Raw genomic sequence first — 12901 nt, 5'->3', positions numbered from 1 at the left:
AAGAACCGGAAACCCCCCCGGAAAATCTGCTAGGGAAATAATTCTCTCTGCTATAAAAATAAGAGCCCTTTTCTAAAGTGTTGATACATCACCAGACCGGAAAGGGAGAGGTTTTTTTGGAAATGACGGAAGTTTACTAACGAGAGGGGAGGCAGAACTGGGGGGACCAAGGGGCGCGTCCGCTAGTCTTTGGCCGCAGCCCTTTGCAGCCGCGTCTCGTCGGAGTATTCCACGGGTTCGTCCCCGGTCTCATTGAGGAGGACGGTTCGCATCATGGCCTCCGTCACGGCATACGGGTCGCAGTTGGCTGACGGGCGGCGGTCTTCGAAGTAGCCGCAGCCGTCCTGCCCGACTTGGCGGGGGATCCGGATGCTGGCGCCCCGGTTGGCCACGCCTGCCGAAAACTCGTTGATGCTGGAGGTCTCGTGCTGGCCGGTCAGCCGCCGCGAGTTGTCTTGCCCTCCCCGTGGGTCGTACATCCGGATGTGGTACTGGTGCCTCTTGCTTAGTTTCTCAATGGCCGCCTCGATAAACCTGAACGGGGCAGAAAATGAATGGTGAAGCACATTTCGCTTCCAGGCTTACCAGCAACAACCGAGCCTGTCGAATTTTGAGCAGCTGGACCACTCCAAGTACATGATGGAGAGCGGGTCTTTTGTAAAGCATACGCCTCTTAATGGTCCGCCCCAAAGCAAAGGGCCCTCCAATCCTTGTCTAAGTAAACCAAGGCTGTTATACTTTGGACAGATTGTAAAAAAGAAAAGACCAGAACGGCATTTTCGGAGATCACTCGTTCCTAGCGTCCTCACAAGTCAGAGACGACAGTGACGGCGCACAGCGACACAAAATAAATTTGAGGAGTTGTTGCCAACTGCAACCAGCAAAAAAATAAACCATCAGGTCTTGCTCTCTGGTCCACCCACCACCCGTCCGCAGTCCCTCCCCCGGAGAACCCAGCCAAGGACAAGAGGGATTTCTCACCCAACCCCCGGGATTCCCCCCTACACTCACTTGATCCCTCCTTTCTGCCTCGTCTCGTTGGTGCTGACGTTGGTGTGGCATCCGGCGCCGTTCCAGTTCCCCGTCATGGGCTTGGGGTCCAAGGTGGCCACGATCCCAAAGTCTTCGCAGACCCGGTGGAGGATGTACCGCGCCATCCACAGGTGGTCCCCCATCTCGATCCCTTCGCAAGGACCCACCTGGAATTCCCACTACAGGGAGAAGGAGATAAAGGGGGGGGGGGGGAAGGTGGTGCTGAAATATGTTCATGGAGCTGGTTGGTGCTGGTTTTTTTGGAAGGAATGGGAGGAGGCCTCCAGTTGTCTGTCGCTTGGGAAATAAATACCTGCGAAGGCATAACTTCGGCGTTGGTGCCACTGATCTCGACCCCGGCGTAAAGGCAGGCTTTGTAGTGAGCCTCCACGATGTCCCGGCCGTAGACTTTGTTTGCTCCGACCCCACAGTAATAGGGTCCTAGGAAAGAAATCATAACATCGGTCCATTGCCCCGTCGCATCCGATCTGGCTTCCCCTTGTAGCGTTAATTCCCACCTTAGTTTTGCTCCCAGTTTAGATTCACTCCTCACAGGAACCAGGGACTGCTGTCATGAGCTTTCCTCGTTGTATTACAAAATACTCAGGACGGTCTTGAACAGGCAATTAAGAGCCGTTAGCTTTACAAAAGTCCTGCTCTTGGCAGAACACAGCTCAAAGCAAGTGGGTGGTCAAGATCGACCCAGCGGCCTGCTTTTAGACTCTCGGGGGAGAAAAGCATGCTTCCTCTTGTTGCAATTTCCAGAGGCGCGATTCCTTGCCAGCTACCACGGATGATCAGAAAGACGAAGAAATGGGTTCTGGATGGAATCAAACTTGAATTCTCATGAGAAGGTAAGTGGACGATCTGGGGGGGAATTTGAAGCTATTCTTCTCTGCGAGTCTCTCTATTTCTACTGCAATGCACCACGAACATCACCAGAAATGCAAAACTCAGCAACCGCTCTTACCTTGCGGGCCTGGAAACCCGTTTTCCGGCCAGCCGTAAGGGTGCCCGTCGATCCCTAACAAGGTGTATTCCTGCTCCATGCCGAACCACGGATGGCTGTTCTTCACCATGTCCATTACCTTTTTGCAGCTGTTCCTCAAGTTGGTCTCTGGGAGAAATAAAAGAGGTCGCGGCATCACCACTGTGTCTGTGAAAGCGTTACCCTTTCATGAGCAGCTTGGATTTCTTCCTTGCTTACGGACGTGCAGAATTCGGCCTCGTGGCCTAACAGCCGCAACGGGGACGATCTCCGTCCTTCGACAGGGCAGACCGGCAGCCTCGAGGAGCTGCTGAGCCTCTCGCCCCATGACCCCAGGGCAGAAAAGATCTACTGACTGGTACCAAACTGGGTTTCCAAAAAATGTATTCCTTTTCTAGGCACAACTCAAAGCGCTGGTTTTGATCTGTAAGGCTTGGGTTCAAGCTATCTAAAAGATGGCATCTCCCTCTATGAGCCTGCCCGGCCATTAAGATCCTCAGGGGAGGCATTTTTCTCGGTCCTACCACCCTCACAGATCCATGGGAGAGGGGCCTTCTCGGTGGCTGCTCCCAGCCTCTGGAACTCCCTGCCACTGGAGGTCAGCCCGGCCCCATCTTTCCTATCCTTCTACAAACCTTTCACTTCAGGCTGGCTTTTCCTTAGTGATGGGCTGCCTGGGAGTTTTATTTTTTTAAAACTAAATTGTTACACCGTGTTGTTTTTAAATATGTATTTAGCATTGATGTTCTTTACCATTTTAAAAAAAAAACATAATATTTGTTTAATTCTTTTTAAATATTTGTGTCCTTACTGTTTTGAGCTTTTTATAAAAAACAAATAAACAAATATTATGTTTTTTTAAAAAATGGTAAAGAACATCAATACTCAATACTTTTTAATCACGTGAGCCTCCCAGCGTCATTTGCAAGGGGAAAGGGAGGGTGTAAAAATATTTTAAATCAATAAACAAACCCAATGTTGCACAGCTAGTGTGCACGATCATGTGGGCTCCCTGTGGCGAGTTTGGGATGTACCCAGAACTCAGATGCACAGCGAGGCGCATGACAGCCAGCCCAGAAAACCACCCAAACCACCTTCGTCATTTCCGTTACGCATGCAATATTTAGGGAGAAGATTCGGGCCAGCAGGATTTATCTAAGTGCTGACTTCCTATCTGGAAATGAAGTCATTGGGTTGATGATGATGATGATGACCTCAACTCACTAGTGACTTTGGGTCAGCGGCATGCCTTTTTTAGCCTGACCGGTAGGATGGTCATGAACATAAAAACAGGGGGAAATGGCACAAATCACTAGGATTTTTAAAAATGCAATTAATATATTGCATCCATTTGATGGTCGTATAAAAACCCTCAACGGGTGCCACGAAGGCTTGTTGAAAAGCCATCCGTGGCTAGCAAGCTCTTCCACTTATTTTGATTAACAGTGATTTGGGGCAAAAAGTGTGGAAATTATTTTCGGGAAGACAATTCGCATGCATGATTTGGGGAGAGGGCGAGAGAGACATCAAGAAAAGGGGGAGCAAAGAACGGAGGAAAGACAGAGGGCGGACAACTCACCTGCCTTTTTCCGGTTATATTTCAGCACCTCGCACAGCACAAGCTTGTTGGGGTCCAGGCAGAACGGGTCCCGGAAGATCCTCACCGGGATCAAGAACATGTCGCTGTTAGAGCCTTCAGACTGCCCGGTACTAGATCCATCGAAGTTCCATTCGGGGAGATCTGTACCAAAAAAAATTTTTAAAGTTTGATTGGCTCAAGAAGCCCAGGTACGTGAAGTCTAGGACTACGGCTCCCATAATCCACCAATCAGGTGGTTGGGGGACTCTGGGATTCCGAGTCAAAACAGTCACTGCCTGAAGCAGAGCATCGGTGCAGATTTTGGGAGAGGCATTGCTTATTTTTGCAGCCAAAGGACTCCCAAGGTAGTGTGTTGGCAATGGACAGAAACACACTCTCTCTCTCTCTCTCCCAGGACACAAATGTGTGCACAATCCACACCACACACTTTGCCTTCAATCCCTGGCATTTCCACATGGGGTTAAGGAGGGTGGGGAAAAAAAAAAACTTCTCCGAAACTCTGGATCTACATTTCAGTTAGGATTATAATTGCTCAATTCTGGCTTTTGTGTTTACCTAAATCTGGCAAGATTTAATCAGATTCTCACATCCTGGGGACATTTCATTTAAAAAGGGCCTTGTTGACACACAGGCGTAGCAAAAGGAACTCCAGCCAGCTGGCCCCGATTCCTCCACCCCTCGTGGTTAGATTTATGCACAGGCAGCTTAATGCTCCTGGAACGTTTTTGCATAACAAGGGGGCACCATCCGCCCCGTTTTCACATAAAAGGAATTAAGAACCAACCGGGCCAACTTCCAAAGGAAGTAAAAAATTAAAGGGTGTGTGTGTGCGCGAGAGACAAAACCAAGCTCAGATGCCTGGATAATTATAGTGGTGCCTCGCTTAATGATTGCCTTGCTTAAAGAGGAAATCGCTGCACGATTAGGTTTTTGCAATTACAAAACGATGATTTAAATGTTTTTTTTTTTTTTTGTTTAACGATGATCAGTTCCCTGCTTCAGGAACCGATTTTCGCTTTACAATGATCAACAAACAGCTGATCGTCGGGTGTCAAAATGTTTTTTTTTAAATTTCATTTGACAATGTTTTCGCTCTACAGCGATTTTGCTGGAACAGATTAACATCATCAAGCGAGGCACTACTGTATCTCTCCTCCGCTGGAAAGACTGATCAAGTTTCTAGCTCTCAAGCTAGGATGGTTCCTTGGACGTAGCATGTCAGTGATATAGCGCCGCCCGGGCAGACTGGAAATTGGGCAGGGCAGAAAAAAGGGAAACAATGCAAGGAAAGTTTATTGGAGATAAAACTAGACCAGCCCACATCCAGCCTTACCTTCAATGCTTTTCGGTTCAAAGTCCAAGGTCCTGGTTTTACAACGGAGGCCTTCCCCAGTTCCGTCAATCCAAATGTAGGTTGCCAGCACCTTCTTCCCTTGAGGCAGCTTCATATACTGGTCCCTGACCCCCTTGTTTAGCTTCGAACTGTGTGACACAGACATGATGGCAAGCTGGGGAGAGAAAAGGTGGATCGGGTGAGACTCCCCACCAATCTTGAGCTGCTTTTTGGACCCAGCCTTTCCCCCACGAGGAGCTCCAGAGAATATACAAAACCTGCTCCTTATTTCGGAGGCGTCCAAAAGATAGCTGATTGTGTACTTCAGCTTCTCAACAACCCTGCGAGGTAGGCCAAGCTAAAAGGGATTGTTTTAGTAAAAGCCGTTTGAAGCTTCTGGGTTTTAATCTGGGCTTTTTGGTATTGTCAAGATCGGTTCACGAGGGATTACTTGTTGTCTGCCTGTTGTTTTATCCGTTTGACCCGAACTCGGCTTTTTTCCCACCATCCGGGGGGCACCGGGACAGAAAATGCCGCTATAACCACTACACCACACTGCAAACAACACCTTCTTTCGAAGAAAACGTTCCTTCTCCATGCAGGAGAAACGGGAAGATTGCATCTTTCAACAGGGGGTTTTGCTACTGAAAGATTTTTTTTAAATTGCATTTATAAATAATACTTCAAAAAAACTCCAGCCTGATTCATCTGACACAACTTTTTTTGTAATTAAGGGCTTGACTTTTTTCTCCCTAAAGTGACTAATAATCTAAATGCGGGATGGATCCAAACCAACGCTCTGCTTATACGAAGACCCACGGAAATCATTTGGACTGGCTCACATGGGTCAAACCCACATATTTCAACGCCTCCGGCCTTCTGGGGCTCCGGTCTTCATCATCTTTTCAACGGATCATCTGGGCCGGGGATGATGGGATGGGGAGCCCAACCTCACCTAGAGGAACTAAGCTCCAGTTTTTTCCAGCCTTGATGTAAATCATAAAGCCACTTTCCCTGTGCAGATAAGCTTGGTTGATGCAACCTGGTCTTGGAAAGGTGGCTCCATCGCCAGCCAGCCGCCCTCCCCTGGGGCTCTCTGGGGAGTTTAATCCCATTACCGCCCTTGCATATAAAAAGAGGTGGATAAAAGTTTACTTGCAAAGGGATCACACCTTTCTGCCCACTGGACACCATGATTGGATTAACGTCCCTCCAAAACACCAGGGTGGGGTTTCATGGACGGATCATCAACTATTTAGGGCTCTGCCCCGCCACCATTTATTTTCATTTCTGTATTCAAAATATCGTTTACCCCGCCTTTCTCCTTTAAAAAAAGGACCCAAGCCGGCTCGCATCCCGCAATAGACAATATGGAAAGCAAACAACGATGAAGTGTAGAAAGATGGAAAAAAAGGATGAAACTAATCCGGGATCTAAGAAGCGGTCAACCAAAGCAACACCAGAGACACATTCAAAGCCCTTAAAAAAAAAACACTTGGGCAAACGATGGATAAATCCCAGCCTTCTTCTGGAGAGAGACATCCAAGTTTAAAAGGCACCACTCGGATACAACCTCCGAGTCTGGACGTGTTCCAGGAAGGTTTTGGGGAGGAATTGCACAAGATGCGGTAGTGGAAGATCCAGAAAATTGCGGGGGCGGGCAGAGCTAAGCACCCCATCCCTTCCCACCAGCTTTCCTTACTCCAAAAGTAACAAAGAAATGGGTGAACGTAATACTGAAAGCAAAGATAATTGACATGCCAGCAGAGTTTGATCTGGACCGTCCTGAACTAGCCGGCCGAGCTGGTTGGGGGTATTCTGTATTTCGAAAAAAGGAACTTTTCCAAACATCTGCAGGCCACCAGGTTAAGGCAGGAAAATAGCTACTGGCAATCTTCCTCTTAGCAGTTTTTCCTTTCTTCCGGAAGACATAGGGACCCTTAGCACTGTATAATTTGCTTTTTAAAAAAAATTAGAAAGAAAAAGATCTTTTTTAATTGTTTCTACTGTGAAAGTGTTTGTTCTGTGATCTGCACACTGGTTACTACTCTGCTTGGTTATCAGGAATGATAACAAACCAAGAATATGATACATCTCTCAAAAATGGATCGCAGTTTATCGAACCCGATGCCTACCGATGGAACTACATCAGTCTTGCGAAACCTGGATTAGGATGATGGGAGCCATACAGGAAGGTATGGGGAAACTGCCTGGTAAGGGAAACTTGTGCTGGATTGTAACCGTTCAGTGTACTCTGCACATGGACAGGAAACCACCACCAATCTTTGGATACACACCTTTCCAAGTTAAGAATCGCTTGTCGCAAGCCCTTTTAACCGGGCATTTTGTATGCAACGGAAATAGTCATATATAAAAACCTCTTAGATGGATGAACGGGGGCACCCGCTGACCAGAAATATCGCTCGGCTGTTAAATACAACCTCAGCGCCCGAGACTCAGCAGAGATAAGGCCAGGAACCAGGAACTAAACTAACACACAAGGAACTGGAAAAACAAATAGAAAAAAAGCTGATTAAAAAAAAGAGGGTGTTTTAATTCCGTGTCAAGGTGAGCTTCGGTCAAGAAGCTTTATAAGCCAGCTCAAGCCATCCCTAAAGACACGAGGAAGTTTTAAAGTCCAACAGAATTCTTCCTCGGAGCTGTGAAAGGTTCCTCTTTTTTTTTTTGGACTACAAAACCCTAAATCCCCATGGGCCAGCAAGCCTCATCAACACTTCCGCGCTCCGACCGGCCGGTAAGGGTTAAAGATGAGAAAATAAAAATAGAAATGTATTTCTATAAAAATAGAGAACCAAGTCATGATAATAATCCTGAGCTGAAGCCATCGGACCCAATAGGGGAGAGCCGGGATCTTTTCCTCCCAAGCTGGCCTACCTCGCAGGTTCGTTGTGTGGAGGAATGTACATTGCCTTCAATGCATAACCCCGACCCAAAGGCAAAGAGGGTGCAAATATAAGGGACTGATCATCCATGTCTTTCCATCCCATATACATTAAAGAGTTTTTACATTAATCAGATGGGACATTGTTCAAAAGAAACATACAGAATTTGTATTTTGGGGGGCTTTTAAAAGATTAATGGTCTAAAGAACCCTGTCCCCCCCCCTTACTTATTTCACTGTTAAATTGGCTGTTTTAATTATTCCTTATAAGGTCATTACCCGAGTTAACTTCTGGATTCTCTCTGTTTAACCAAAAGGGATGGGCTCAACTTGGGAGATTTCCCGGTTAAGATTACAACACTGTTTGCAGAAGTGAAACTAAACACGGTAAAAAATAACAGGCAAATCCGACAGCATTTCAAAAGATTAAGGCGTCTGTTGGTTCAAAGAGACCTGTGAGGCTCTGAAGGCTGACACTTTTATTCCAGCATCCGTTTTTGGGGAGGAGCAGAGGTTTTCGGCTTTTGCCCCGGACGCCCCCACGGAGCACTATCGTTGGGGATAAATTACAAATTGGGAGTGGGTAAAGAGAGAGAGACAGATAAGACAACTTAAGGGTGTGCCTCTGTCTCTTTCATCCCCTCTGTGTCTCCTTCTCTGACACACACAGGCCACTAAAAGAACACAGAACCCTTCGCCAGCCCAAACAACTGTGCCAGCTTTTTGAGAACACAGATCTCCTTCGGCATATCCCGCAGCTGAAGAACTCTGAGAACCTCCAAAGCCTACCCATTTTCCCATCAGCCAAATAAAAGGCCTTTATAATAATAATAATAAATGTTTATTGCGGTCATTGACCAGCAAAAAATAAAAGGCCTTTCTGCGATACAAGGATGGTGTAACGGTGGCAATGGGGAACCATTCTTTCCACATCTCCCATGCCTCCCAAATCCTATGTGGTGAGGTCTGGAACCGCCATCATCCTACGGATTTTGGAAAAGCACACACACACACACACACACACACACATATATATATGCAACAGACACACACACACAAATTAAAGTGTCGCGAAGTTTTGGAACTGGTGAGGATGATCTGGAGAGAGCTAGCCGGTCTTCTGCTGCCCAAGCGTGCGTTCTAACATGCATGAAGAACACGGAAGTCTTTCCCCCTCCATTGTCACATCTGGCAAGGGGGCTGGGGCGGGGATTAGGATTCCCCCCCCCGCGAGGCTCCCCCTTTGTCTCCAACTCCCAACGACAAGGAAGCGGCGCGTAAAGGCAGGCGGAAGATGTTGCGGGTCGAAGCGAAGTGTTGGGAACCACAGCCATGTCAAGGGCGCTGCTCGGAAGGGGGCCGATACTTCCCCACTCCCTCCCATTTCTTTCAAGCCATCGAAGGAGCCAAAATAAAAGAGCCGGGCCCAAGACTTTGATTTTTTTTTGGGGGGGGGGCAGGAGAGTAAGGATCGGGGCCGCCAGAGAGAGAGAGAGAGAGAAGGAAAAAGCCGGCTGGGAAAAAAAAGTCCTCCTCGCTTTGCCAAAAAATGAAAAAGGAATCCAGACCCGGATGATGATGGCTCGCTTCTATGGGTGGATCGTGCCCTCGCAAAGGGGAAGAGGGATCGGGCAAAAGGCCACTAGCTTCTTTCCAACCCCCCCCCCCCAAAAAAAGAAAGGGGCGCACTTGGGCATCCGATCGCCCTATGCGCCTTTACGCACGCCGCCGGCAACTGCCTTTGGCGCACCCGCGAAGGCTCCGATCCCGGGCGGGGGTTGACTCCGAATTAAGTTGAAACCCGTCCGATCCGGGCAAAGAGATCCGAAGCCGCCCGGCTGCCCGCTTACCTTGGGTGGCGGGCGCTTGGATGGAGCAGCGCGGCCGCTTTCTCTTGGTGTGGTTCGGCACCGGCCGCTTCCTCGGCTCCGCCGGGCGCTTTTATGGCCGGCCGTCCTCTTCTCTCCCCCCCACCTTGCCTTCCCTCCCTCGCTGACCTGGAGGAGGAGGAGTCGGGAGGAGGCCGGCCAGAGTCTGGAGGAGGCTAAAAGTTTGTTCAAGAAGGGAAGGGGATCGGAGGCTGCCCAGAAAGCCAGGTTTTAAAAATCTTCATAACCTCCTAAAATTTGGGTTGCAGATGCGACCAGTGGCATTTGGAAATGTGGGTTCCCTTTTAAGAGAGAACCCCCCCCCTCAATAGCTGGTCGCCTGCATAGGAATTCAATAATGCTGGCAGTGGAGTCTATCTATCAACACAGAAAAACGGGTCTTTTGTAAGGTTAATGGCTCTTAATGCCATATTCAAGACCAAACCAATGTTAGCTTGAAAGGGTATAGGATCCCTGGGAAAATCCATGTCTCTTCCGGATCCTCTGAGGATGGCATCTAAGATCATCGGAAACAGGGAAGGGAAGGGATGGTGTAGTATTTTTGGAAAGCCTCTAGGTTTTTGACCTACAATTCAAGGGGAAGAGAGAGGCATACAGTATACCCACAAAGGGATTGTAAGGCTCAACAGCAGCGCCCCATATGCAGATTGTTACAGCTGATCATTCAAGGTAAGGAAAAGCCGCCCAGGAAGGAGAGAAAAATCCATTGGCTGGAGAGGTGGGGGGAGTTACCTACAGATAACATAGAGCCACGGTGTTTAGCGCTCCCATATGCAAAACGACAATCCTAATAGGGTTTTTGAGCTCTGCGAGATATCGACCGGGTGGTTTGACATCACTACCCCCACCAGCAGGTTTCTACAGCCGAGCGAGGATTTGAACCCAGGTCTCCTTGAGGACTGGCCTGAGACTCTAATGTGCTGGCCTCTCACACGGGGCTTTATTGATAGGGAAACAATACACTTATCTATGTTTGTATCATTCGCACATTTCATTTCTAAGTCTTCATTCGCATGTTACGCTTAAACTTGGAAGTAAAAAGTGATATACAGTAGAAGTATATGGATGAGCCGGTTGGAAGGGAAACGTGGATGTCTCGCCTCCGATCCTGACAATACCAATTTAGAGGGAAGAAAGGACCATCGTTTCTGGGCATTCGTATCCCACCCACCCCCCACCGCTCCCCCAATCGTACACCAAACCGAAATCCTGGCCTCTAACCTGTTCGGAGCTCAACAAGGGTGGAAAGTCAGTCAACCAGGAATATTGTTTTAATCAGCCTTCCTCATGGTGGTCGGTGGGGTGGGGTGGGGTGAACGCTGACTAGAGAGGATGCTGACAGCAAGAGAGAAGAATCATCCTGTGATGTCAACAATGGAGAACAATAGAGTCTAGAATCTCAGTGAGAAAGAGATGGTAAGGATCCGGTGTAGGCTGTACTGAGTTAAGAGGGCTTAAGAGAAAGGAACTTGCAACATGGCTACCATTTTATTTTAATTCAGACCTCATGAGGACTAGGATCTTATTTTCATGGAAAAGCAAATAGCTTAGCAGTAAAGCGCAAGCAAAACGCAACCGTCCAGAAAAGATCAGCCGGCCAGCATATCATAATCTCAATGGGAAATAGATGGTAAAGATGGAAGTTAAAGCTCGAGGTGGCCATTAGTGTCAAAAAAACAATGTTTTCTCTCCAGTTTTGCTCCAGTGAGCTCAAGGTGGGGTGGATGCTCTCCTTTCCCCCTCTTTTATTAGCACACCAACCTTGCGAGGTCAGGCAGTCACAGAAAGAGAGAGAGTGTTGCACAAAGAGCTGTATGCAATTGGATACGGGGGTCCTTCTAAGTGCTGGAAGAGTGTGGATAGCTCAGTGGAGCCAAAGGATAGGAGTTCGAATTCCCCACTCTGGGTCTCCAGGGAGAAGGGCCAGCCTGGGTGGCCCTGGGAAAGAAGGGACTGGAGAACCGTCTCTACTTGGAAAACCCTGGAAAGGGTCAGTAGAAGTTAGAATCGACTTGAGAGCACACGATTATTATTAGTAGATCTAAAGCAGAGACAAAGATGGGGGTTGACAGGCTCATTTTTTCAGTAGGCCTGCAAGGATTTCTGACTTCTAATGGTTTTATACAATGAAATTTAAACCCCAATTGGTACCAAATGATCCAGACAAAATTTCGTGTCCCCAGGTGGAAGGGAAAAGACTGATTTCCATCCCGTTCTGGTACTCAAACTCCATTTTTGAGTTGAATGGATTGCAAAGAGAACAAACCTATCCGTTCTGAAGGAAATCCACCCTGAGTGCTCACTGGAAGGACAGATCCTGAAGCGGAGGCTCCAATACTTTGGCCATCTCATGGGAAGAGAAGACTCCTTGGAAAAGACTTTGATGTTGGGAAAGTGTGAAGGCAAGAGGAGAAGGGGACGACAGAGGATGAGATGGTTGGACAGGGTCATCGAAGCGACCAACATGAATTTGACCCAACTCCGGGAGGCAGGCGGAAGACAGGAGGGCCTGGCGTGCTCTGGTCCAAGGGGTCACGAAGAGTCGGACATGACTTAACAACAAAAAAACTCAGTGGTTGAGGTCTCTGGCTATGGGGCCAGAGGTTCGGAGTTCGATTCCCCCACTGGGCCTCTTTGAGAGGGGCTGGACCCGATAATCCATAGGGTCCCTTCCAGCCCTGCAATTCTAAGATGGTTGTAATCATTATAAAGCTGTTCCCGTTTTATGGAAAACTTCTCTTAGACAGACCCGGGAAGCACCTCCATTAACAAACCTCCTCTATCACCTCCTATGTGTTGTTGTGTGTGCACATTCATCCAGACCTGATAAATTTTGTGGGTGTGTTCCCCCCCCCCAAAAAAAAAGAAGGATAATTTTTTAAAAATGCCCAACCAAGCAAAGGGAAAGTCCTCCAAAGGTACAGAGGAAAGAAGCTGTCTTAGCATGTGATCTGCTGCTCCCACTGCCAAACCCTCCTTTCCGTACAATGAGCGCTGTGCCACTCTGGTTAAGCCGGTACAACAAACATAGTTTAAAAGGAGACAGGGTTGCCTGGTGGCTGCAGGCGCTGGCTTCAAGGTCACGCAGAAGAACGCAGCAGGGGAGCCCGGAGCAAAAACAGCCGCTTTCCCTCCTTTGAGGGAAGGCTTGGCGAGA

The 12901-nt window shown here is 48.2% G+C and overlaps 1 protein-coding gene and 1 long non-coding RNA gene across 3 annotated transcripts; one reads left to right on the top strand and one right to left on the bottom strand.

The window, feature by feature from the left end:
* Positions 1-111: 111 nt before the first annotated feature.
* LOC110087437 (glutamine synthetase) lies at positions 112-9862 on the bottom strand. Its single transcript, XM_020809123.3, has 7 exons — positions 9706-9862; positions 4954-5128; positions 3600-3761; positions 2003-2149; positions 1346-1473; positions 1012-1211; positions 112-534 (listed from the first exon to the last, which is right to left on the bottom strand). The coding sequence occupies exons 2-7, from the start codon at positions 5117-5119 to the stop codon at positions 183-185; spliced, it is 1155 nt and encodes a 384-aa protein (XP_020664782.3). The 5' UTR covers positions 5120-5128; positions 9706-9862; the 3' UTR covers positions 112-182.
* LOC140702975 (uncharacterized) lies at positions 3669-8693 on the top strand. 2 transcript variants are annotated; one of them, XR_013539605.1, is made up of 2 exons: positions 3669-3808; positions 8526-8693. It is a non-coding gene; the product is annotated as an uncharacterized LOC140702975 (long non-coding RNA). The 2 variants fall into 2 exon arrangements; XR_012082254.2 differs by lacking the exon at positions 3669-3808 and adding an exon at positions 5128-7148.
* Positions 9863-12901: the final 3039 nt, after the last annotated feature.

The sequence above is a fragment of the Pogona vitticeps genome, chromosome ZW-PAR (genome assembly GCF_051106095.1).
Source record: "Pogona vitticeps strain Pit_001003342236 chromosome ZW-PAR, PviZW2.1, whole genome shotgun sequence".
In the NCBI taxonomy this organism is placed as follows: domain Eukaryota; kingdom Metazoa; phylum Chordata; class Lepidosauria; order Squamata; family Agamidae; genus Pogona; species Pogona vitticeps.
Note: the sequence above shows the minus strand (reverse complement) of the source record. Positions and strands in the feature narration are given on the sequence as shown.